At 47.7% G+C, this 26,839-nt stretch overlaps 1 protein-coding gene across 2 annotated transcripts in view; it reads left to right on the forward strand.

Moving 5' to 3' along the window:
* The window catches only part of WWOX (WW domain containing oxidoreductase), an 891,989-nt gene that overhangs the window by 669,817 nt on the left and 195,333 nt on the right, over positions 1–26,839 (forward strand). The window contains exon 9 of one of the 2 annotated variants that reach the window (XM_043898107.1): positions 1,271–7,539. The exons of the other annotated variant lie outside the window; for it this stretch is intronic. Coding sequence (XP_043754042.1) covers positions 1,271–1,423 — 153 coding nt within the window. The 3' untranslated portion in view covers positions 1,424–7,539. Of the gene's footprint in view, positions 1–1,270; positions 7,540–26,839 lie in introns of those variants that run through there. 2 annotated transcript variants of the gene reach the window in all.

Consider the following 26,839-nt stretch of genomic DNA (forward strand, 5'->3'; position numbering starts at 1 on the left):
GCCTGCCAATGCAGGAGACAGGGGTTCGATCCCTGGGCCAGGAAGATCCCATGCAGAAGGAAACAGCAACCCACTCCAGTATTCTTGCCTAGAGAATCCCATGGACAGAGGAGCCCAGCTGCCTACAGTCTATCAGACTGAAAACGTCGGACACAGCTGAGCACACCGTTTTTGGGGGTTATTTTGTTCTTTTTTTAAACCCATAAATGATTTGACTTCAAATGACTTCCATTATGTGGGGTAGAAATCCAGAGCCGGGATCCTTTTTGCTTGGGTCCTACTTACTGCCAGCGTTTTCATAATGGCTTTTCTTAGACCCCTGCCGTGATAAAATTGGGAGTTTTCGAAAGACATCTAAAATGACCTACTGGCATCGTGCCCAGGACTTTGGGAAACTTGAAGAAGCTTGACACCTTTGGGAAAAACCAGCCTCTCGTGGTACCAGCTCTGCCTCCCCCCTCTTATTATCTTATTATCATGCGAGCAAGGTGTTGGCCTGGGGTTTGGTGGCTGAGGCCTGAGAACTGCACTGCAGAGAATGCTGCCCCGCCCTCCTCAAATTCCTCCCGTGATTTCAGCCCCACTCGGCTTCCTCGCCAGCAAGACATGCTCGGGGTGGCACCCATCACAGCAGGGCAATGAGGAGAAGGGGCAGATGAGACTGGCCTTTTTGTTTTTCCACTTGTGAGTGACAGCAAATGCATCCAACAAGCTGAGGCCAAAAAAGGGGGAATTTGCTGTTTCCCAGCACTGGGAAGCTGAGGGCTCTGATGCAGTTTGACCCCGGGGATGAGAGGACCTGCCCATCATTCTGTCTCACTCCCCCATCAGCTGCGCTTGGCTCTTCATGGGCAGACAGGGTCCTTCCAGGAGGGTGGAAACGGCCACCGTGAGCCCACATCCTTCCTGTTCAAGGAGCTGCAGGGAAGGAGCATCTCCTTCTCGACGGTTCCAGCAAGTCCTGCGTCTGACTCTCTGTGGCCCTTAGTGGATCTGGTAGATCTCTTTGGCCCTTCGTAGATCTGTGAGCCAGCCATCGTGATCTGTCTGGACCTGGAGGGAATGGCACCTTACCCCTGCGGGAGGGGATCGGCTTAGGTTAAACCGTATGACTGAGAGGGATGGCGTAAAGAAGGCGTGTTATTGCTGGAGAAAGCAGGGTGGACGGCAAGACAAAGACAGCAGAACTCCGTTACAGCAGCTAGACCGCAACAGCGATACCCGTCCTGGGAGGCAGTGGCAGTCTTACCTGACGTCCGTCTCATTCCAGAGTCGTCCCCGGTGGAACTGGACATCATTCTACCTGGGAGAGGATTGTCCCCTGTACCTGGGAGCCAGTGATGGGAGCCACAGACGGAGGCCCGTGGAAGGGAGCAGAGAAAGGGACATCCTTGCAGCCATGAAGGGGGCCAGCCAGGGGTGAGGGGCCAGGGCAGGGCAGACCGGGCTGAAGGGCAGTTCCCGGCACCAACTCGCCAAGGGCCGGTGGCCGCCTGCTGGCCCTGGAAGGGTGTGGTGAGGGTGGGCCGACAGGCGAAGCTGGCGGGGAGTGGTTCCCCCTCCATACCATTTTCAAACACAAGGGGGTCTTCTTGAAACTCAAATCCAGGTGTGTCTTTCCCACGCCCCCCACTTCCAGGTAAACCACACCAATGATTTTGTTACTCTTAGGATAAAGATGAACCCCTGAGTCACCCCTCTCCGGTAATCTAGCCCATGCCTAGATGAGACCTCTCTGGTCTCATTACTCACTGCTCTCGCCTTAAATCTCCTCCTCTTACCACATTGACTTTCCTTCAGTTTCCAGAACTTTCAGAGCTGCCTCCTGCCACAGGGTCCCTGACTCATGTTAGCCTCTCCCTTTCTTTGCCGCTTCTCATGCCTTGTATTTTAACTTAATTGCCACTCCCTCCAGGAAGCCTCCCCTGATTGCATCCAGTCCTCCTGGGTGTAGGAAACAAATCGTTTCCTCCTTGTCCTCTTGATACCAATGCACCAGGCTGCAATTGTTCCATTGATTTTTGTCGTTATTTGCAAGTTCCTGTTTCCCCCACCGGACAATAAGCTCCACAGGCTCTGTGTTTGTTTCGGTTGCAAACAAGCATTTGGGCAGCAGTATGGCCCTAGTTCCCAAACAGAAGGCTCAGCAGTCAACAAACGTCTGTTGAATAAGTCAGTGAGTGAGTGAGAGGATAAGGCTGTGCTTCAGAGGTACTTGCCTGGGCTTCCAGAATAGTTCTGTAATTGCAGGATCCAGGGGGAAGCCTGAACCTGCATCCTGAGCTGTTTGACCCAGCAAAGACCCACGTCTGTCGTGACATGTCCCTCATTTTCCTCATGTTGTTTTGTTTTCTTGAAAATTCTGCCTCTTTCCCCCACCACCCCCGCAAGTAGTTGTTGGTGGAGTGTGGGGAATAGAGGTGCTGGCAGTGAAACAGACTTAAAAGTCAGCTGAGTTGACCTTTCAGTTCAACCCAAGATGACCGACTGTTGACACTCAAACCTCCTAAGTGCAGCCTTTGGGAAGTTCAGCCCTTGTCCCAATCAGACAGGATGAGGGCTATCTGTGTGTTCTCCGTTGGACCTAGACTGGACTGAAGTCCATCCCTGGCCTCTGTAGGATCTTGGATTTGTGAAATGAATCCATACTGCAGGCACAATTGTAGGGGCACTTATTTAACCTACTTTAGGGAACAGACTCTTCTCAAAGGCTTTATACACTAATTGTATGCAAATAGATGCTGCTAATTGCAAACACACGATTCCAACCTAGTCAGATTAGAAGCCTATTCATCAACAGTCCCTTCAGGACCCCTGCTTCACTCTGCGGTTTAAATCACTGCTTTCTGGCTCGTATTACCGTCTTTCTAACCCCTGCGTGCCGTTTGCCATTGGCTTTCTCCAGACGTTAGCGAGGCCTTTAGACTCATTGAGGGCAGAGACTGTCCTCCTCACTAACGTCCTGCTCAGCCCAGCAGGTGCCTCACAACAAAACAAAAGCCCTTCTCGAGGTCCCTCTCTGTGCCAGACCTCGGGACGGGCAATGGCAGTGGTCGACTTTTCAGGAATGCCTCTTTTTTTTTTTAATTTTTTTTTTTTCCAGATTTGAGCCAGCCTGCCATTCTGTCCCAGCTCAAATTCCGCCTTCTGTGAGGTGTCCAGCTGTACGTGATCAGCTTCCCTTCCACTCTTCCGTAGCATTTTTGTTTGTCTTTAAGCCTGTTTTCTTTTATTGGCCATGCGGCATGCGGGATCTTAATTCCCTGGCCAGGGATCGAACCCATGGTCCCTGCAGTGGAAGCACTGAAGCTTAACCACTGGACCGCCAGGGAAGTCTCTTCCGTAGCATTTTGTCTGCAGCATTTATCTGACACTTTTCACTTACTGCCTTATATTATATTTGTTTTTATTCATTGATTCAACCATCATTTGCTGCTGAATCAAAGTCCCTGTGGAAGGTGCTGCAGGGGACAAAAAGATGAGACATGGCCCTCGCTTTTCATATATTATTTTTCCTATTCAGTGACAACATACATCAAGGCAAGGACCATATCTTATTCATTTTCTAGTCATCTTTTTTCTTTTTTTTATCTTCCATAAAAAGACATGGCAGAGTAGGTCTTATTGCACTTCTTTTTTCAATGGATGGATGGATGGTTGGATGTTTGGATGGATGGATGGATGGATGAATGGATGAATGAATGAATACTTGGACAGATGAGTGGCTGGCTGACTGGATAAATGATGCATAGATAGATGAATGGTGAAATTCTTGTGTTTTACTGAAAATCATTATTGATACCCTAGTGGCTTGTTAGAAATAATGTAGTCACCCAAACGTCCCATTTCTCTTATACACTTGTGGAGCATTGGTGATATGCCAAGCCCATGCCAGAAACTGGAAATACACAGAAGTAGGAACAGTTAAGATACAGACCTGGCCTCAAGGACCGCTTGGTGTAGGAGCAGAGGCCCATGAACAAAGCCCTATGATATGGGAGTTGAAGGTGATGATGGGAAGGATGATAAAAATGACAGTGCTACAGGAAGCACAGATACTTCATCCATTTATTCTTTCTTGGACAGGGAGCTCTACTGAGGGATGACAGTCGAAGGCTGGTTAGGATTCTTCCCCGTGGAAAGGAGCTTTGGCAGTCAGGGTCAGAAGGATCGGCTCTAGGTGTCAGGGGCTGGTTCTGACAGAACCGGGGAGCTGGATCTCTAGGGATGTTCCGTGTGTCTTCATGAATGAGCCGCCAAAGCGTCCTCATAGTCTAAAATGGATGTCTGCCATGTATATTGTTCACAGTTGACCCTTGAACAACAGGGCTTTGAACTGCGCTGGTCTGCTCATACACGGGTTTTTTTTCCGTAGTAAATCCTACAGTACTACACAATCCGAGGTTGGTTGAATCCACCAGATGCACAGTCTCGGATGTGGAGGGATCGTGGATACGGAAGGCCAGTGATAAGTAATCCATGGATTTTCCATCGCGTGGAGGGCCAGCGCCCCTGACTCCTGCACTGTACAGGGTCAGCTGCACGGTGTCCCTGAAACTGGCCCGGAGGAGCGCTGGGGTGACCCCCGGGCCAAAGGCAGTTGCGAGGTAAGGGTCCTAGAGGCCCAGAGAACTTGGACCAAAAGAGATTCTGTTCTCACTAGAGCACGTGAGCATGGGTTACCGTCAGGACAGTAAAAAGGCCCCGCTACCACGGCTGCCACGCAGAAAGTAGGGTAACTGGCTGTTTTAACCACCCTGTTTTTCAAATATTCTTTGTATTAAATCCATCTATTTCCACGTTTGAAAACAGACTTTACCTTGTAGAGCAGTTGTAGGTCCACAGCAAAGTTGAGAGTCAAGCTATGCCCAGGTCCCATCCTGGTTCCGCCCCTCCAGGTGCGCCAGCTCCCCGGCTCCCAGCGCCCCCACATCCTGACCACCCAGAGTCCATCCTTCACGTCAGCCGTCACTCCCGCCGATGCTCAGGCTGTGGGTTTGCACAAACGTATCACGACGTGGGCCCATCATTACGGTGTCGTAGAGTAGTGTCACTGCCCTAAAAATCTTCTACTTTCATTTTTTTTTGGGGGGGCGTATGTATTAAAAATTACTTTCGAGCTATTGAGTTTTGAAAGTGTGCCACAAACAAGACATCTGGATTCTTCCCAGCGCTGCCCCAGATCCATAGAAAGAGAAGAGTCAGCGTGGAATGCATGGGGGCTGCAGCCGCTTTCAGCAACCGTCAAGGGGCAAAGCTCAAATGTGGGTTTGAGTCATTCAGAATTCTGAGAAAGAGGATATTTCCTATAGAAAGTCTGCCTTCGCTTACAAATGCCATTCTTCCAAATACAGAGGTGTGTTCATCAAGAACAAATTTGCTGGCCGCTTGGGGGTTCTGTTCAGCCTTCAAGATCTCAACATGGTCATGTTTGCTAGCCATGTGCTTTATTGAACGGACTTGCCGGACGTGATATTTACTATCATCCTTTATCTCTAGGTGATTTACTGCTGGGGAGATGATAAACATTTCATGTTCATACTCAGAACATCAGACACACCACGAATCTGGCGCTCTGAGGGGTTTGCACTTGAAGAGGCGATATTTTCTGAGATGGGGCACGTGACTTTTCCAAATGACCACACCTCCCTCCCTTTTTGTGAGGAAATAATCACATTGCGATCCCCACACACATGACGACCAGATGAATTCCCAGCTAAGCAAAACTTAGCATCTCCTGGCATTCTTCGGAGGTCCCTAGGAAGATTTCTGTTTGCTGGAGCTGAGGTTCCTGTCTTCTTCCTTAGCTATAAAAAATCAGTCACCAGCATGGGTGCTGCAGGCCTGGATCTGTCAGCAGCCAGTGGCCCGCAGCAGAAATAGAGATGTCACCTGTCTTCAGGGCCGAGACACCAGAGCAAGTGTTTCTCTGGGAACCAGGGGCCTCCACCACTGCACACCTTTAATCTTGGAATTTCTTTCCGCCGAGATGTCCGTGATTCATAACTCAGTCACGTTCCCGGGGACTGTCTCTTCAGATAGATTCTCTCTCTAAGAACTTAAGTCAAGGGATCTTCAAACACTCGCTTGATTTATGTACGTGAACCTCTCGCTCAGGGAAGGAACTTATTTGGCAAGCATCACCCGAACAGAGGCCCGGAAGAAATAATTAGGACTCTCCTCCCTTTTGAATCTCACAGACTCCCCGGCACAGGCGTGGGGGCCCGCGTGTGTGTGTGTGAACTAGCGGAGCAGAGTCTGCGGGGGGCTGCGTGGCTGATCCCAGATGTCCCACTTCTTTTGTTTGTGCAACAACTCAATTCGCTGTCACCGCATCAGCATATTTCGCCGCGAATTTCAGCGCCCTCTCACTTTCGTTTTACTTAATGCGCTTCTCCATTTTCCCAAGGCCACCTGAGCTGTTTCCCTGCGCATGGCATGCTGGCCTCAAATAACGAAAATTGCCTGCGTCTTGGAATCTAAGCCTTCATATTCTCCCATCTATTATTTCGTCCTATTGTTCCTTAACACGCTCATCATTCACGCGGTGAAGGAAATTCCATTTGGTCCTTTTAAGACCGCCAGACTCGCTGACTTCAACACTCAGCCCCAGCTACTTCTAGAGATTTCGGTCCTTTATTGAAATGGTCCTTTTAATGTCATCTTTAATTTAATCAAATAGTGTCATCAAAATAACATTTACTCTATTACTGCAAATTCACTGCATTATTAACTAGTGTAACTAGACAAAAAAGATGGTACAAACCCCCATGGAAATATATACTTACTGTAAAAATGGATACAGTTCATAGATGTTCTATATTTAATTTGCAGTTTCAAAGCACTCTCTATGGAGAGGTTTTATGGTTCTGAAATAATTTAAAAACACACGTTACTCCAACTCATAGCAGGTCGTTTTTGCCAATTTGGGAAGTTGTGGTGCCTTGTATGTAACAGAGGAACCCAGACTGTAGTTTCTGACAGTGGGGTGCCTCTCCTCCGTTAGGAGTGGGGGCCAGCCCCCCACCACAGGCAGTGCAGCCACAGACTCACCAGCTTTCCTCTGATGTCCTCAAACTGCCCACACATGAAGACCACAGTGTTTGCCGGTGTCACTGGGGTCCATGTAGCTTGATGAAAGATACCAAGTCATCGAAGTAAGTCAGACAGAGAAGGAGAAGTGTCCTATGACATCCCTCATGTGTGGGAATCTAAAAAAAAGTGTTACAAGTGAACTTACAAAACAAAAAGAGACTCGCAGCCTTAGAGAATGAACTTATGGGTGCTAGCAGGGAACAGATGAAGGGAAGGGATAATTAGGGGGTTTGGGACGGGCATGTACACACTGCTGTATTTAAAATAGATAACCAACAAGGACTTACTGTGTAGCACATAGAACTCTAGGAAATGTTCTATAGCTGCCTGAATGGGAGGGGAGTTTGGGGCAGGATGGATACATGCATGTATCTGGCTGAGTCCCTTCGCTGTTCACCTGAAACTATCACAACAGTGTTAATTGGCTACACCCCAATACAAAATCAGAAGCTTAAAAAATAAAAATAGGTAAAGATGATTCAGAATATTAGAAAGAAAAAAACAGATACCAACTCATCAATGTCACTGTGAATACTTTCATCAGAAAACAGGCCGAATGGGACAGAAGCAAAGGGTAAGAGTGTTATATAATTTAAAAATCCTTCATTTGATTCCAAAGAGAAATATGGACTGGGTTCTAGATGCTGAATAAATTATTTGCTAGGCCTTAGTTTTCTGATCAGTGAAAAGAGAGAATTCTGTGATAGCTAGACACATACTATCAAAATAATCCAGTGTTTTTAAAATGCTTATCTGCCAGTTTCCCTTGAGATCAATAATATCATCTTCCAATTAGAATTTTTGTTATCAGAACTTGCCACAAGCTGTTTCTTTGTATAGTTTGAAACTAAAAAAATATCAGCAGAGCATTTCTATTTCAAGATTTCCATTCTTCTCCCTGTCAAGAAATTCTCTTCTTAGAATGATATTGGAGAGACTTAGAAATAAGAGCATTAAACTAGAGTCATTTATTTTCAAAAGACATGTATTTTTCACCTGTTGCTGGACTTGCCACCAGTCAAGTGCAGCGTGAGGCCCCGAGAAAGCAAAGACAGATAAGATCAAGCCCTGTGTCTCATGGAACTTAGAGTCTAGTTGTGGGAACAAATGTTTGAAGAGAATTGTTGACAAAATCAGGTTTAATAGAAGTCTTCAAACAGTTAACCATCCATCCATCCACCCACCTGTCCATTCATCCATTGATCCATTCTTTCATCTGTCTGTTCCTGCTTCCATTCAATCACCCATTCATCCATCCTTCCATTCATTTACCCATCCATCCATGCTTCCATACCTACACCTATCCATCCATCCATCCATCCACTCACTCACTCACCTGTAGGGTGACAGACGCACCAGCACTGAATCTCAGAGTGCCATGAAGGCACACGTCTTGCTTGAAGATCAAAGAGCATGTCCAGGTCTGTAGAGTAAAGCAGAGGCCCAGATACTGATGATACACCCCGTATAAATACAACGTCAGAAGGACTGGAAACCTTGCTAAGGCCAAACGCAGAGATGAATGAATCTGAGAAAAGTGGGCAAAAGATGTGCTGTTGCATCAGTGGTCCTCCGCCTACTGGGCTCACGTGGGGGATGGTAAAAAAAAAGGAGTGAACTGGGCTAGGGCATAGCCCGGACATCAGGATTTCTGAAAGCGCCTGAGGTGACCCTGATTTGCAGCTAAGGTTGAGAATAAAAGAGCGCACGTGAAGAGAGAGATTTCCGGATACCTAAGCACGAGTGTTGTCTGTGCCTCAGGTCCATCGGTTAGTGGGTACATGGTGCATGGTTGGGCCAGACTATTAGGTCATGTGCCACAGGGGCACGGGACAGGGGGCTACACTGTTGATCATAAGGCAGGGACTATACGCGGAAGCCAAGACTAATTCCAGCCAACCCTTGTTTGATGTTTCGAGTTGCTTATATCTGACTTGTAATGTTTGGCTCCCAAATTGGCCACGATTAGGGTCACAGATCAAAGACAGGGCTGCCCCCCCGAATAACACGCGGTGATGGGGCCGAGGCTTCCTGTCTGCGAGTGGAGCCCTCGGGCCTGGTGCATTCTGGAAGCAGTCGGCGTCTGCTGCTGAGGACCCGCTGTCTTGTCCTCCTTCAGCTCTCTGGAATTGTTCTCTGACAATGTCAATGCTTAGCATGAAAGGAGACCATTACCCCATGGGAACCATCCACTTGCTTTAGGTTAACGCCCTCAGAGATTGCAACCACTGCCTCATTTTGTCAGATTCTTACCAGGGAAGGACACGCATCCGTGATTTAACAGATATTTATTGAGTCAAGTGCTGTCAGGCGTGGAAAAGATCCAGGGGTAAGAAAGAGAAAAATGGCCTCTGCCTTAGTCTAGCATCTTACAACCTAGAGGGGACAGAGTGCTAAATAAGGAAGCGCAGTCCAGCAAAACAGTCATCATCACCTCCTGTGTCATCAGCCACTGTGTTGTGTGAATCTGGGATTGAGGTATCCAGCAGTTAATCCAAAAGGAACGCATTTAGCTTTTCAATTTAATGGCTTTATTTTCTTTTTCTTGTTAAATCGGCATCATCTTTTATTAGGTCTCTGCCTCAGTTATGTTTATTACACACATATACACACATGTATACACACACACACACACACACACACACACACACACACACACTGATGTTTAGGAGACTTTATGTTAAAGGCAGATAATTTCAGAACCTCTGGGTTTGCTTAGGTACCAAATCCCCATAGTTTCCTGGGAGACTCTGTAGTGCGTTCTCCACAAAATATCTTTGCAAGAAAGAAATCACTCACTTGTAATTGGATGTCCCAAAAAGTAATCAGCTCCATACGTCTGTGTTCTCCAATGCGCAGACCCATGAGAGTCGGGTGTTTTCATCTAAAGGTACAGGTTCCCTTGGAAAAGAGACTCAAGCTGAGCACTGAGTGGTTATGTTCCAGGTCTTACTCTTCCTAAAATCCAGGCAGTGCTTCACAGATGGTGGGTGATAGCTGAAAATAGGTTTATGGTAGGTTAGTGAGGAGAAAGGGGGAGATTACCATAGGTGAGGTTTTTTCTTTTTTTTTTTTTAAATCACTATTCTATGACTGGGCAGATTTTATAATTAAAAATATCTAAGTTGGCATGGTTCTCTGTAAAACTCATTGGTGTAGAAAAATTTTGTCTTTGACCATTGAAGAAGATGCATTCTCTGTGGCGTGACACAGAGAAAGTGCAGAAGAGATAGAGAATTACAGGATGGATGCATGCATGCATGGGTGGGTGGGTGCGTGGACGGATGGATGGATGCATGGATTTGTGAATGTATGGATGGCTGGCTGGCTGGGTGGATAGATGGATGCATGGATGGATGGGTGAGTGGATGGACAGATGGATGGATACATGGATTTGTGAATGTATGGATGGCTGGCTGGCTGGGTGGGTAGATGGATGCATGGATGGGTGGGTGAGTGGATGGACAGATGGATGGATACATGGATTTGTGAATGTATGGCTGGCTGGCTGGCTGGGTGGATAGATGGATGCATGGATGGATGGGTGAGTGGATGGATGGATGGCTGCATATGTGGATTTGTGAATGCGTGGATAGGTGGTTGGATGGATGGGTGTGTGTATGGATGGGTGGGTAGAAGGGTGAATGAAACAGCTGTTCCCCTTGAGAGACTCTTTACAAAGAGGACTTGATCCTCAAACTTTCACATGCAAGAGAACCCCCAGTGTGAGCTTGTTAAAATAAAAACATTCTGGGGTGTCTATCCTAGAGATTCTAATTAAGTAGATCTAGAGAGAAACTTAGGGATCTGTATTTTTTTAAACAAGTGCCCCAGGTTGTTATGGTCTCGGGTGGACTTGCTCTCCCAGATCCTCATTCATCTCTGTTTCTACATCTTCTCTTTTTATTGCCTGTGCAGACACCATTACATAGTTCCATCACTCAGGAGGTGCTGCTTTTAATTCATCTCAAAGGCTCTTTGGAAGGAACCGGGGTACTTCAGGTCTCTGCGGCCTGAGGCAACTCTCTCGTCTCTCATCCGGACCCTCTTCCAGGATGCCCCTGGACAGGCCTGGATGCACCTTCCACCTGGGAGCCAGTGGGCCAGGCTGTAGAGAAGCCTGGGAGAGGGATGCTCTCGGGATGCTCTTGGGGTGAACAGGAGGGAGATGTTTGTCTCTGAACTTGAGCATCTCCCAGAGGAGAGAGGGCAAGCTGAGCGTTTGACCAGCACATCCCTGCCCCCATAGGCAGTGGGGTTTCGGGGTGGCCTCTCCGCTCTTCTTGATGGCTGAATCTCACAGCGGAGGGCAGAAATTTGGCATCAGTGGGGTGTCCACTGTTTTCTGGAGGTTATCTGATAGTGAAGGAGAGAGGGAAAGGCCCCAGGGTGCTGGACCAGGGGCTTCTAGAAGGCTAGGAGTTTCACACCTCCGTGGTTTCTTTGTCGGCCAAGTTTACTCTTGGGGACGACAGTCATTTTCTAAGAAAGTGGGATGGCTTCACATTGCATTTAAAGGCTTAAATAATGTATTCTGTCAGACAATTCCTTGAAACGGTTTTCCAAGTGAATGCATCAGAAAGTGCCTAGAAAGACCGCCTGCCACGGGGAGGGGAAGGCATTCAGAAAATGTGGGCTGCTTGAACCGGAATCTGACTCGAGGTGGAGCATCCTTTTCGGTGTACAGTGCACACGTATTAGAGACAGCTCGTGAGCTCACACGCACGTGTCAACACCAGCCAGGTCACGACAGAGAACATTTCCAGCACCCCTGAGGCTCACCTGTACCCCTGTCCAATCAACAGATCCGTCCTCTTCAGGAGCCGACCTCTGTTCTGATTTCTGCCACCGTAGCTTTCTGCTCCTGAGTTTTCTAAGAATAGAATCATTCACTGCACACTGTGGGCTGGTCACTTTTGCTCGTCATTTTGTTGTAGAATTCAGGTACCTTCTGTCCTATTCCTGTGTAGTAGGCCGTTCCCTCTGACATTCTATTATTATGGAAAGTGTCAAATATATCACATACCAACTGAGAGAATTCTGTTGGAATTCTCATACACGCACCGTCTAGATTTGACAATTCATATTTGTCTCTACTTACACTTTACCCATTTATCCATCCCTCTATCCATCCATCAGGCTGTCTTATTTTCTGATTCATTGCAAGATAAATTGAAGACTTTGAGCACTTCACACCTAAACACTTAAGCAGGCGTATCATTACCACATTGTCGAACTTGAGTTTTATATTTGCTCATGATTTTGCTGAGAATGTGCTTTTTAAAAAATAGGGTAATGTAAAGATAAAGCTATTACAAACCAACATTTATCGGGTATGGATTGCGCATTTGACATGTATACATGTATTGTTATATTTCTAGGTATAGAAACCGAGCCTTGAAGCTATAATTCACTTGCCTAAGTTTACAGAAAATGTGGGTTTGGATTGTGGCTGTCTCCAAAGTCAGTTTACTAGCCAGCAATTCACTTTCATTTGAGTCTGAAAAAACAGAACAACAACAACAACAACAAAAAAAAAACAGGCACGCTTGGTTTTGTTGCCTGTCTCCACCACTTAACGAGCTGCGTGACTTTGGGCAAGTGAACTAAACTCTCCGAACCTCAGGTTTATTTAACAGTCAAATGGGGGCGATAATCACAATGCCACAGAGTCGTTGTTGATGACTGAATGAGATTCTGTAAGTGCTTGCCTCGTCCAGAGTCACGATCTGACGCTTGCCGCTAGAAGGTTCTGGAACTGCTCGTCTGCGGAACTGACTAGTTCCTCACCAGCCCAGTTCTGCTGTCGCTGCTCTTGTCCGTTTTGTCCCTGCTGAGCTGTGATTTGATTTCATCTCAGCAGCTCCCTCTGCACACGTCAACTCTGCCCTTCCCTCTGTCTTCCCTCGGTGACGCTGTAATATCTAGAGGCTTATTGATTATTTGTTTGATTCTATTGTGGGCACAGGAGCAGCTCTTAGGTTAAGACTATTAGATTTTCCCAAACGGTATTGCCGTGGTTTATACATTTGGACGAAACGGGTGATGTAATTTGGTCTCAATTTGCTCTAAAGTAGACTTGGAGGAGAGGGGGTGCAGTGATCTGGTTCTGAGCTTGAGAACAAGTGGGGGAAGAAAGTGATCTCCAGGTGATATCTGTGCGGCTCATCAGTTCCAGATACACTGCGTGAGCAGGACGGAAAATTCAGGGCTTTTTTTGCTTGGTTTCTTCTCTTTTCTCTGAGATGAAGAGCCTCGCTTTACCTATCCAACTGAAATATTAAACCGACTGATATCATTTATTTTTCCACATGAAAAAATCTCAGGGAAAAAAAAAAAAGAAGTACCAGGCTGAGTGTGTTTGAGGTGCTGGTTTAGGAGACTGTGGGTTAAAAGTAGATAACAGATTTCCCCAGAAGCAAATCGCTCCCTGATGGCTGCTTGGGATGGAACCAAGTGGAAAATGTTCTCTTTTCTTTCCAGTGCACCCCCAACCCTGATATTTAAGCACATTTTCATCATACCATCTATAGACGTTTCAGCTTTGCATTTTACCTTGACATTATAGCACATTGTATTATTGACTCTTCAGGAATAGCATTTGTAGTGATGGCTGTGGAACATTTATTGGCTAATGCACGCGGGCTCAGTTGTGTCCAAGTCTTTTTCGACCCCATAAGCTATAGCCTGCCAGGCTCCTCTGTCCATGGGATTTCCCAGAAAAGAATGCTGGAGTGGGTTGCCATTTCTACTCCAGGGGATCTTCCCAACCCCGGAATTGAACCCACATCTCCTGCATTGGCAGGTGGATTCTTTACTGCTCCGCCACGTGGGAGATTGTGCCCATTTATTAGCTAATACTATAGTTTACTTAATGAGGCCCCAAATACTAAAAATTTACATTGCTTCCAGATTTTGCTCATTATAAATAAAGCAGAAGGGTAACTTGTGTTGTAGACTAATAAATATAATACATAATATTCAAAAATTTCCTAATACTAGATTTCCAGAAGTAAAATGGCTGAGTAAAGACCATATAGTCCTGGGCTCCCACTTCTTAATTTAGCACTTACCCCATATATGAAAAAATGTGTCTGTCTCTCTGTTCTTTATCTCCCTTTCCTCTGGGTTCTCTAACAGCAAGAAATGGATCTGACTTGCGCTCATTTCTGACCTTAGCCTCGTGCGTGATCTGTAGGAGACGTGAGTGAGTGAAGGAAGGATTTCCACACTGTCCGGAAACTCTACCCTTGCACCCTGCCCGCAGAGGCCCAGGAGGAGGGCCATGACCGCCAGCCCTAGGCAGGAGCCACGAGCCCTGGACACTCTGCCCGGATGGACAGACAATGTCATTGCTAATTGCCAGAGAGGCCCGGTCCTGGTGAGGACCACAGGGCTACCCGGGGAGTTCTCGCCAACCTCGGGAAATGAGGCAGCCGTCTTAATTGTGGATGCCATTGTGTTTCCTCATTAGCCATCGGGGGCGGGGGCAGGGCGGTGGGGAGGACAATGACCGTAGCCAGTTCGCTTCACGTGTAAACTTTGACCTCCAAGCAGCGGGGCGGGCTTTTTCCCAAGGACCCTGTTGATGGTGACAATGAGCGTGAGCCCCAGCTGCCAAGAAGGCTGATAGCAGCAGAGCAGAGCGTGTCCTTCCTTTCTTCTTCTTTTTTCCTTAAACTGTGTTCATTGGTTTTAGGAATCGTTAGCGTGGTAAAGATTAAAGCCATTGGAAACAGCACAGGCTGCTTCATTTTATTGTGTTCAGTTGGATTGGATCCGAGCCACTTGCAAAGTGCAGCATTACCATAAGAAGGGACTTAGCATGTTTGTCACATCAGGCCCCTTCGTGGAGAAGGCAGTGTCTTAAAATTAAGAAGAAAAAAACAAGTCTTGAAATAGCATGGCTTTCTTCTGTTCTCAGAAGCCCAGCGGCATAGAACTCTCTGTGTCCAGACGGTCTTCCTGGGGTCTGGGGAGTGGTCCGGCTCCCTGGTCCCAGTGGCCCTGGATAAGGTCAGAAAAGTAAAACTCACAACTTCCTTCCTTCTTTTCCAACCAGTGCTATTCCCTGCCTACCCACCCCCACCGTGCACACTTATTTATCTTACACTGTTAGATTCTCCCAAGTTACTGTTCATGAAAAAGGGAGGTTCCTGCTGCTTTAACAACAGCAAAATAGTATATTGAGAGCATTAGGCTAGGTGAACGACCCCAGTGGGCCATACGGGTCCATTTATAGGAAATGTCCAGAAGAGGCAGGAATAGAGACAGAAAGTAGGTGAGTGGATGCTTTGGGCTGAGGAGGCATGGGCGGATTGGGGAGATGACAGCTGAGGGAGCAGGATTCCTTCTGTGATCGAGAAAAGGTTCCAAACTGAGTAATCACCCCGGAACTCCGTGGCTGTCGTAAAAAAACAGCTACTGAGTCATGCATTTTAGGTGCGTGAATTGTATAGTAGGTGAGCTGTATCACAGTAAAGCTGATAACAACAGTATGAAAGCCACGGTGTAACTCAATGAATCTGATACTCAAGTCCCTCCAGTGTCCCCTGGGCTGGGACAGAGATCCAGGTGGGCCCGAGCAGCACATGGCAAGATCGGCTTTTCACCTCCACCCCAAGCATCCCACTTCTGTTAATATGACCTTTGAAGCCATGAGCGCTTTTCAGAACAGCATCATTGTGTTGACTATCCATTATAGAATTAAATTTAATCCCTGCCTTCTTACAATTTGGATTCTCTGTCTCCCCCACGTCCCCTCCCCGCCGCCCCAATACAGTAAGCCTCCCTGAAGGCAGAGTTTACAGTTCACTGTGAGCTATTTTTGAATAATTTTCAGTTACAGCAATCTCCTACTGAGCAAGTCACTTGTTGTAGAGAACATACAATGAGTAGGACTTGAGTCTTGCTCTAAGACAGCTTGCAGTTTCTTTTGGGAAAACTGATACTGTCTAGTGAGACCCAGGAAGACTGCAACCAAGAGCTTATGTTTGAGCTAGGTCTGAAAAGTTACATGGAAACTCACCAAATAGGGAAAAAGAATAGTAAGCCATTAGAGGTAGAAAGAATAGGACGGGGAAGGGCGTGGAGCTAAAAAAAGAACATGGTCTGACTCCAGAGTTTTGAGAAATTTGCTAAGGACTGAGACTACAGCTTAGAAAAATAGTCAATGATACACCATATGCAGACTTCTGTGGTGCAGTGTTGACTCCTCTCTCATCCCATTTTAGTCAAACTCTTGGTGGCAGTTGAACAGAGTTTATGACCAAAGGAAGAAGACTGGTTCATGCACTAGGTAATCTTGGAGTTATGGCTTCAGGTAGAGCTGGATCCAGGAACTCAGATGTCTAGTTAGATGATTATCTGTCTCTCTCCATCCTTTGGCTGCAGGGGTCTCTGTCTGGCTGACTTCTGCAGCAGGTGTGGTCTACTGGTGGGAGAGGTGGCTGCCAGAAGGACCAGTCTCCCATTCTCTTGTGATATTAATGACAGCAGAAGGAGACCTCTCCAATATTCCCTCTCAAAATATCTGTATCTCAGGGAAGAGTCCAGCCCAGTATAGATTGCATGCATTATCCGTGAGCTAATCACCGTGGTCAAGGATAGGCTGTTTAATTAGCCACCAAGATCATGTGTCTACCATCATGGAAAGGGAACAGAACACCCACCTTGACCAGTAGGATCAGATGGAGGACAGTGTGCTTCCCAGAAGCAAAAAAGTAGGACAGTATGCTGAGTGAGCAAAAACCTACAGTTAACCCCACTACTGTATCCCTGAGGATTTTTTTACTTCCAGATTAGATGGTAAACGACATCTCTGGTATCTCGTTCTTGTGATGCTGGATTTCAAACCTTAGCTGAGAATTTCACATACACACGTCTGTCTGGTTCCATTTGGGTAGAATATTAACACGAGAGAAGTCTAATTCACTGCTCTCCCTCAGACCTCAGTTGCCTCATCTGTAAAATGGGGACAACAGCACAGACATTGCTGGTCCTTCCTGAAGCTCCGTTGGGAATGTCCAGCACACACTCAGACAGGGAGCCTTCCAGTTCTTCCCAGGCAGGGTCGGAGTGCGTCCACCCGTACAGGACCGTGTCTGTCCACCTGTCACTTCAGCAAACTCTGATCCCCGGAAGGTCTCGCCGAGCCCCCAGCAGCCTCCAACCTCTCAGGAGAGAGCAGGTTGTTCCCCGGGTGCCGCCAGAGAGGCAGCTTGGGGCAGGTGGCAGAAACCACGTTGTTTCCAGATGAGGCCAGGCTCCCCAGACATCAGCTGCCATGCTCGGAGGGGCGTTCAGACAAAGAGCCAGATTTAAATTCATGTAATGTTGCTGTTTGTAACATTGAATACTTAAGACATCTGCTCAGAGTCTCACATTATAAATGAATGGAAAGGATCCAGGAGTGCTTTATTAGGTGGGGGGAGGGTGGTGCTGAGTGAGGGCCGCATATTTCAAAGCAGGATCTCAATCAGAACATTAGTTATACCTGTACTATTTTACAAATTACAAGCAGTAGAAATAGTCCCAGGAAGGATGTCAGTCTGCACACAGGGGTGAAGAAGAAAGAAAAAATATAGAAGAACCTGAAGCCTAGAAGACAGGGACTGATCATCTCTGGGGGAGGATGGGTGAAAAAGTAGCAAATTTACCATCACTGGCAGGTGTCTAAATGTTCCGTTTAAATTAAGTGGCACGTGTCATAAAGGAGCAGGGGCGCCCGCACACCCCACCCCGTGTTTCTGTTTCGGCTTCAGAGTCTATTTTTCTTTCCCTTTCAGCTCAGCCGCCTTCCCCTCCCTGACACTGGGTCACCCAGAGCCCCTTCTCGATGATTTCCTTTTGCTTTAGTCCATCATGCTCCATGATTCAGTGGAAACATTTAAAACAAAAAATCATTCTTAATTTTAATTAATGGCAAACTTAGCACAGACCCGTTTAATAAATCTGGCCCCTGAACCTAACAGGTCCCTTCGCCTGTGAGGGCCTCCTGTCATTTTATTAGCCCCCGAGCCTCCCAACCCAATGGCTGAGTAATTGACAAAAACTGCAGGTAAAGGCGCAAGACGCGTAATTGATTCACACGATCCCTTCCGCCGAACACACTGAAGAGTTAATTATTTCTTCCCCCCCCGCCGTCGGGACTCAGCTGCTGTTTCCACTGGGATTAAACAGCTGTCAGCATCGTTAATGACATCAAATTCATGCATTAAGATCCCCTCGTCCCCTTCCCATAGAAAGCGGAGTTGTGGAAACCTCCGTCACATCCTCCTTCATGAAGGAGTGCAGAATCCAAAGAAAGATAACATCCCTTATTACAAAACCACAGACCGGAGCTCGTGTTGATGGAATCTCGTAATGAGTAATTAAGCCTCTTTGCAAAAGTCAGGCTGTCATGTTGGCATTTGGGTATTCAGTTCCCTGGTGGAAGCAGCTGGGAAGACTGGGAAGGTGATAAAGGGAAGAAAACCTAGAATCTTCTAGAAGGATCTCCACTTTTTTTTTTTTAATGACACAAAACAGAGTTACTAAGTAATTAAGCAGAAAGGAGTTTGTGTGTTTAAGTTTCCTTCAGTTTCTTCAAGCACCTGTAACAGTATATCAGATGGACAGAAAGGCGCCCCTCTCTATTTAAGAATTTTTCTTTCTGGCTAAGTCTCTTGCATCTTAGGAGAATAAACTTCAGGGTTTGGTTCCTGTTTGTCTGGCCTGGCTGCGGTTGGTTTTCCCAAGCACCGTCTTAGCAAATAAAAGTTTGAATCCTGAGTTTGAATGAGACACCCCGCCCTGGGAAAAAGTAAATGAAAGTATTTCTGGGTGTCTTCGGCAGCACAGTTGCTCTGCAGATAGAAAGGCAGGGGTAAGGAGTGGGGAGCAGTAGCCCCAAGGCTTCTGAGCTAAGGGCCCCAGAATCAGATTTCTTTCTCCAGCTGGGGAGAAACGGGCCTGTGCAGAACTGTGGTTCCTCACCCCATCGGCTTATTTATTTCATTGAATATGACGAAGTCCTAGGATTATTTCAAGATAATTATTAGTTTGCTTTCGCCTCCTTCCCCCCCACAAGACACAGCTCACAGAGCTGAATGTTTAAGGTGACCTTCTAAAATGTCTCACCTTTCTCAAGACACCTTGCGTTTAAAAAGTTTCCTCTCCTCACTTACGCTGCTGAAAGTGCAGTGTGATTTCACAAATTAAGCACTCGCAAGAAAACTCAACCTGGTCAATACACAAATAAGGAAGGAAGTCAAAGGATGAGAGAGGTAGAGACGGAAGGGAGGGACGTGTGAAGAAAAAGGAAACACGCTCGTCTGAGGACCAGTTCTTTCGAATCTGGGCAAGAGAAAAACTATCCCCAAGGAACCCAGGGATGCGCAGAAGTCAAGCAGTTAAAAGAAATGACCTCCTTCCAGCCCCGATAATAAAACAGGAGAGTTTTATGTGTCTCATCAGTAAACATCTTAGTTGAGCAAGGCGTGGGTTCTCCTCCAACACACGCCTCCTGCTGCACCCGCTCTTCAAAGAGTCTCCAGAAAGGAAGAAATCACTCAGGCTCAAGTTCCGCAGCGAGACGACGCTTCATTTTCCAGAACCAGCCCCTGCGTTACGATTATCCTCCAAAATAAGCCGTATGTTCTTTTTAAAAGCATCATGTGATGTACAATAAGTTATTGCCATTTTTCTGTTTTGTTTTTTTGATTTAGCAAAAGCCTAATGTCACCCTCATAGGAAACCTTACCCGATGGAAATCGCTCAGCCTAAATGGCCAACACTGTTGGCAGTCACACTTGGCCAAAACGGAGACCCATGCTCGGCCCCTGGTGTGGGGCCCCCCAGCTCTCCTCCGCCCTTCGGGTGGGATGTTTAGGGTGTAACCTCCCAAGGTCCAGAGCCCAGGCCAGGAAGCAGAGGTAATTTATTACCCCAGCTTCCCGTCCGCAGGAGGCCCAGGGAGGCCTTGAAATTCGCAGCTGCGAGTCAGGCTCCACCAGCGCAGCCACGGAATTTAATGAGGCCTCTCCGGACACGGCGAGAGATGGACGCTTCTGGGCTTGCTGGCTTCACTCCGTCAGCCCCGCCGCCCCCCTGAAGAGACCATCCTGGAAAGGCCTCTCAGGCTGGCATGGCCGTCAGCGTCCTCTTGGGTGGTCATGCCATGTTGCAACTCCAGACCTGCCTGGCCGCCTCAGAAGGTGCTGCTGCCCATGAAAGACACCCCCAACCACTCCCCCCACCCCATCCCACACTGTTAACTTTGGCATACAGTTACTGTGGCGTGAGCGCTTACAGAAATGACCTCCTCTAATCCAGGAGTCCCCCCGCCAACCCCGGGGCTGAATTCCCACTCCCAGGGGACATCCAGCAATGCCAGAGACACTTTTGGTCGTCGCCTCTCAGGAGGAAGGACCCCTGCATCCAAGGAGCAGGTGCTGGGACGGCGCTAAAAGTCCCGCAGTGAACAGGACCGCCCCTGGCAGCAGAGAATTGTCCAGGCCCCAGCGGCAATCACGAGGGTGAGATACCCCGGGCTGGAGCCTTTCTCAGCGTTTTCTTTCATTATCGCCCCCCCACCCCCAGGAGCCTTTGCAGACACGATTTTCCTAGTCGCCCCCGCCCATGAAATTTCAATACCACAGGCCCACTGCATATCTGTTTCTGTACTGAATGCACAGCTGTGCTTGAAACATTCAAACGGTAAACTTTTTTTTTCCTCTTCTCCTTCCTTCCCTCTCCCAAAACCCAATTTTTACCCCCTCCCTGGAGGTGTTAGGGCTCGCATCGGAATTCGAAGTGTAAAGAAGGACTTTATCCATAAGTAACATGGAGCCAGTGGAGACTTTTGAGCAAGGAAATCTATATAGTGATGGCATTCCGTTTTTTTTTTTTAGAACAATCCTGGCAGCTTTGTGGAGAATGGGAGGGATCAGGCAAGATCCCCGGCTCTGGGAGGCGAAGACCCCGCCCCATCGGGAGCAAACCTCCTCTTCCCACAGTGTCGCCTTCCATTGTAAGCCACCTTCCAGTGTCAGCCACCTGCTCCCCCGCCGTAAGCCCCTGGTCCACGGGACACCCTCCTCCCCTGTGAGCGTCCACTGCCCGGGAACCCAGGTGGATGCTCCCTCAAACATCCTGCTTCCTTTCCAATGGTCCCCAGCTCTAGGATGCTCTAGTACGCAAATACAGATTTCAAGACTGGGTCTTCTTCATCCATCCCTGGATGCCCCTGCACAGTTCCTGGCACGAGAGAAGGAACTTGATCATTGTTTTCTGGCTGAACGAATGAATGAATAAGGGTTTTCCTCCTTGAAGAGCTCCTTGCATGCCTTAATCTCACCAGCATCTTGTGAAACACACCTACTTCTTTCTGATCTTCACGTTCAGGCAGTTTTGAAATGAGAACCAGTGAAGCTGCTTTTGCTCTCGGTCTGCTGGGTCCCTCACCCCCTACCCACCAGCACACCCAAGGCCGTGTGGTCAGAATCTCAGATCCGGAGCACGTGATGTGTGTGGGCCTGTGACTCATGGAGCCATGGGGTGCGCGACAGGGGCGGCCCAGGGCGCCAATCGAGCAAGTCATTTCTGAAGAAGGGACCGTAGCAGATGGAAGCCTGATGCCGTGGAAGGAGCCGTCACACTCGGCCAAGGCAGCTCAGTGCCAGCCTCAGGGATGCAGCCGGGTCATGGGTCAAGGTCAGCAAGCCTCACGCTGTGAGCACCATGGCCTTGGGCACCTGCAGGCATTAACATCTATGTTAAGATGGCCCCAGATAAGCATGAAGCCAAAATAAATAGCATAAAGAGAGGATTCCAGGTATACTGAGGGCTCAACACTTACTCCTTCCATCTTCCCCACACTTGGTCTCTTGACTACAGTTTCCATTTTAAATGCTTTTCTGTGAGTCCTGTCTTCCTGCTGAGGTTCAACTCCCAGCCGACCTTCAGCCCCGACCACCGCTCTCGAAAGGGTTCTTTCTGGGAAAGAGCACAAGAGTCGTTTGCATGCACAAGCAGGCAAACTTCAGGTATACTATTTTTTTTTCTGTTTATATATATTTTTTCAATTGAGATAAAACTGATGTAACATAAATGAACCACTCAAAAGTCAACAGTTCAATGGCATTTAGTGTCATCATCATTTTGTGCAAACACCATGTCTATGTAGTTCCAAAATATTTCATCACCTCCCAGTCAAACCCTGTATCTGTCGAGCAGTCCCTCCCTGTCCGTCCTTCCTCCCAGCCCTTGGCAGCCCCTCTCTGCTCTCTGTCTCTATGGACTCGCCTGTTCTAGACATTTCCTGTAACAGGAATCATGCAGTATGTGACCTTCTGCATCTGTCTTCTTCCACTTGGTGTAAAGTTTTCAAGGTTCGTCCATGTTGTAGCCTGTGTTAGCACCCCATTCCTTTTCCTGGCTTAATAATACTCTGCCATATGTTTACACCATGTTGGGTTTCTCTGTTCATCCATGGGTGGGCATTTGGATTGTTCCCACCTTTTGGAAATGGCAACCCACTCCAGTATTCTTGCCTGGAAAATCCCATAGATGGAGGAGCATGTTAGGCTACAGCCCATGGGGTCACAAAGAGTCAGACATGACTGAGCGACTTCACTTTCACCTGTTGGATATTGTGAATGGTGCTGCTGTGAACATTCTTGAACATTCATTTTGCTTCAGATGACCATGCGCGGCTCATTTTATTTTACGGTGCGAGCACTGTGGGTTGTCCTGTGGTGCTTACAAAAAGAACCCATGTCCGTTCAGAGCATTTGAAAGCACAGCTGGAAGCACCTAGAGAGGTAAAACCAGCCATCTGCAGACCCAGCACCCAGAAGTAACCCGTGTTTTATTTTATTTTATTGAGGCATACTTGATTTACAGTGTTGTGTATGGCATAGTGATTCACTTATATGCACATTCTTTTTCATATTCTTTTCCAATAAGGTTTATCATAAGGTTTTGAATATAGTTCCCTGTGCTATACAAGTAGGACCTTTGGTTGATCTCTTCTCTGTATAATAGTTTGCATCTGCTAGTCCCAACCTCCCTCTCCATCCCTCCCCCAGACCCCTCCCCCTTGGCAGCCACAAGCATGTTCTCTATGTATGTGAGTCTGTTCCTGTTTCACTGATAGTTCATTTGTCTCATATTTTAGATTCCACATATAAGCTATATCATCTGGTATTTGTCTTTCTCTAACTTACTTCACTTGGTATGATAATCTCTGGGTCCATCCACGTTGCTACAAATAGCATTATTTCATTCTTTTTTATGGCTGTATTGTGTATATATATGTTTACAATACAATGTGTATACACACTGTATATGTGTACCATATCTTCTTCTTGAGAGTCCCTTGGACTGCAAGGAGATCCAACCAGTTCATCCTAAAGGCAATCAGTCCTGAATGTTCATTCGAAGGACTGATGTTGAAGCTGAAGCTCCAATACTTTGGTCACCTGATGCAAAGAATTGACTCATTTGAAAAGACCCTGATGCTGGGAAGATTGAGGGCAGGAGGAGAAGGGGACGACAGAGGATGAGATGATTGGACTCAATGGACATGAGTTTGAGTAAACTCTGGGGAGTTGGTGATGGACAGGGAGTCCTGGCGTGCTACAGTCCATGGGGTCACAAAGAGTCGGACAGGACTGAGCAACTGAACTGACTGACTGACCGTATCTTCTTTATATAAGGCCTCTGTCGGTGGACCTCTATTTTGTTTCCATATCTTTATTGTAAATAGTACTGCAATGTGCATTAACCTCTGTATTTTAGTTGATTTCCTTCCAGTCTTTTTCCCCTTACCGTTGGTTAGGAACTGTTTTGGCTCCAAGTGAAATCTACTGCTATTAAAAGCATCAACAGCGTTGTAGTATGTTGCCAGTCCCCATGGCATTGTGTAGACTGGTTACAGCCAAGAGAACCAAGATGATTCCAGGGACGTGGCGAGAGTAAAGTGAGCAGCAAAGCGTTTCTGTAGGATTTCCCTCGGCGTGTCTGTCTCAGGGTACGTGGGTGATGGGCTTCTCCATGGAGGCACGTGGATGCCATCGTCACTGTGTGGGAGAGGGGCCTTCTCCCTCCAGCCGGCTTATGCTCAGAACGGGATCAGGGTCAGGTTAAAGGCCTTCCACGCCCAGAATCAGTAGAACCTGCCTGTGACTCCTGGAAGGCTTTCACGAAAGTTCCAGCCAGCCCGGCAAGCAGAGATGTGTTGCACGGAAGCCTTTACTAACTGGGTGGCAGGGTCCTGCTCCTCAGCCATCCCTAAGATAGCAAGCAGCACCCAGTTCTCGGCACCCGTACCACATCTGGGGCAGGAGATGCTAAGCGGCCTGGGAGGGTCCCTGGCAGCCCGCGGCTTCTACCTTTCCTTCTCAGCCGAGGAGGGTGGCAGTCGGCATCTCCACGGAACAGCTGCATTGGTGATTTTGCACCCCATCCGAGAGGCATGACTGGCAGTCCAGGAGTTAAGACGCTGCGCTTCCACTGCAGGAGGGACACAGGTTCGATCCCTGGTCAGGACTCATGCTGTGTGGCGCGGCTGAAAAACAGAAAAGAGAAACAGACAAAGCAAGCGACGAGACTGGTAACCGGAGGTATCATGCGGACTCAGCGTGTGGTCACCTGGCCCCCAGACTCCCACCCCAAACCCATGGTGAACCAACATTACCCTTCAGCCCTACAAACATCAAGTTTTTCCATCTTCATTGTGATGGAGAACCTGAGGCAGAGTTTGCCAAATGTGACTCATTTTCCTCAGCGTTTTCATTCTTAAGAAAATTTCGGACACACGCCTTCTCTGCTCACGCACACCTTCCCTGCTCACACATGCTTCTCCTGCTCACGCGCACCTTCCCTGCTCACGCGCGCCTTCCCTGCTCACACACGCTTTCTCTGCTCATTTTCCCCTCTCATTGGGGTCCCTTTCAGTACATGAGCCTGCGTGATGCCCCTTGAATTGACAACCTCAGAGCCAAACCTCAACTTTCACTATTCATTGTGCGGCAGTTAACGGAATTGACTGGCCAGCCGTCCAGCCTCCGTTAAAATACAAATTGTTTATTTATGTATTTATTTAGTGGGCTACAAAGCATTTTCACCCACCACCATCTCACAGGATTCAACTTGGCTAGCCCGGCCATGGGGAAAATATAGCATGTCCAGTTGTCTCCTATTAGAGTCATGTGAACCATGCATGGCGTTTTGAGGCAGGATCCACATTTTGACCTTGAAAGTGGAACCAGATCTCCTTGTTCAGCTCAGTTCTCCCAAGGAGACAGAAGTCCCAGTGTTGCTTCTAAACGCACTGACTCTCAAATAAGTATTTTTGTGGAAGAGCTTATTTGCACCATCTTCTGAAAAAGCAGAGGGGAAGCGTATCACCTTGAAAGTCCTGTGTGAGTTTTAAAGAGTAGGGTTCTATAATTCTGTAGGATTGAGTTCCCTCGGCAGTAGGGGTAAAAGGTCACAAGTTCTTAGTTTTTTTTTGCCTTCAGAAATGTCAAGGGAGAGGTCTATAAGGACCCAGGACTGGCCTCAGGAACATTTTGGTTCTTGATTTGTGCAGAGAGCCTAAAGATCTGTGCTAGGGGGCTCTTCACTCCACGCTCACGGGGTATGTCTGTACGTGATGTATGTAACAGTGCTCTCCAGAGCCTGCAAAGCCTTATGGAAGCTCCTCCTGTGGACCCAGGGGCGTGGGGCCCTGTCCTGACGGGGAGGACACTGCGCTGTCGGACTTTCCCGAAATCCACCCTTGGTCTGCATGCCGTCACTGGTGTTTTCACCGTGAAAACAGCTTCACCCACACCTCCCAGCCCTGCTCCCTCCCTCCCTTGTTAGAATATCTCCAGCCTTGCTACTGCCTGAACCCTTTCATGATCTCTATGTGAATATTCGGAAATGCCAGGGGAGAGGGAAACATGCCCACAGATGCCTTCAGAGCTGAGTGGAGGGGGCAGGGACAAAGCCAGGAGATGTCTGTACATCCAGGTTCAGGATGACGTTCCTGATGAGTGTCACCTAAGTCCAGAGCAGCCCCCAGAGGCAGGCACAAACAGCTCTGTCTGTATGATGAGGGGCAGAGTGAAGGAGTGACGTCATTTCCCTGCACTCCCCCGAAGGTGGTTTATTTTCAGGGTATTTGGCTCTGTTCACTATGCCAGGTGCCACCCGGAAAGTTTAATGGCTCCTCCAAACATCTGGTAGACTTGAATGCTGCAGCCCTCTGTTCTGCTGGGGAAACCCTTAAAGGGCGTTGAGAGCCCTGGGTTTTGACTAGCAGGGTGTCAGATTCACCAGCTCTTCACTGATGGGTCCTGGGCCCAAGTGGAGTGAACGATGCACTCTGCAAGGTCTGGCCCCAGACAAGCCACACCGGGCTTGAGCTATACCCTGGTGGATTTGAATTCCTTCTCCTTCACTGCTCCCAGGAGGAGAAACAAAAAGCAAAAACAGCCTCCGTCATGCATCTGCCCGAGAAATAGGACTGTGCATTTGCATTCCTTCCAACTTGTGTGTTTGCAGCACACAGACAGGCGAGTTTGAATCACTTTGACTTTGAAAGCATGATTTTGAGCAATTATCTGGGGGGAAAAAATATACCTCTTCCTCACTAAATAGGTCTGTCAAAGAGAGTCATAGTACAGCACACCATTGCCAGAATACACGTGTGTGCTGGTTAACCAGCCCCAACCAATTAAGTAGCAGGATGTCGACTGCATTCAGGCCCTTC

The sequence above is a fragment of the Cervus elaphus genome, chromosome 4 (genome assembly GCF_910594005.1).
Source record: "Cervus elaphus chromosome 4, mCerEla1.1, whole genome shotgun sequence".
Classification (NCBI taxonomy): domain Eukaryota; kingdom Metazoa; phylum Chordata; class Mammalia; order Artiodactyla; family Cervidae; genus Cervus; species Cervus elaphus.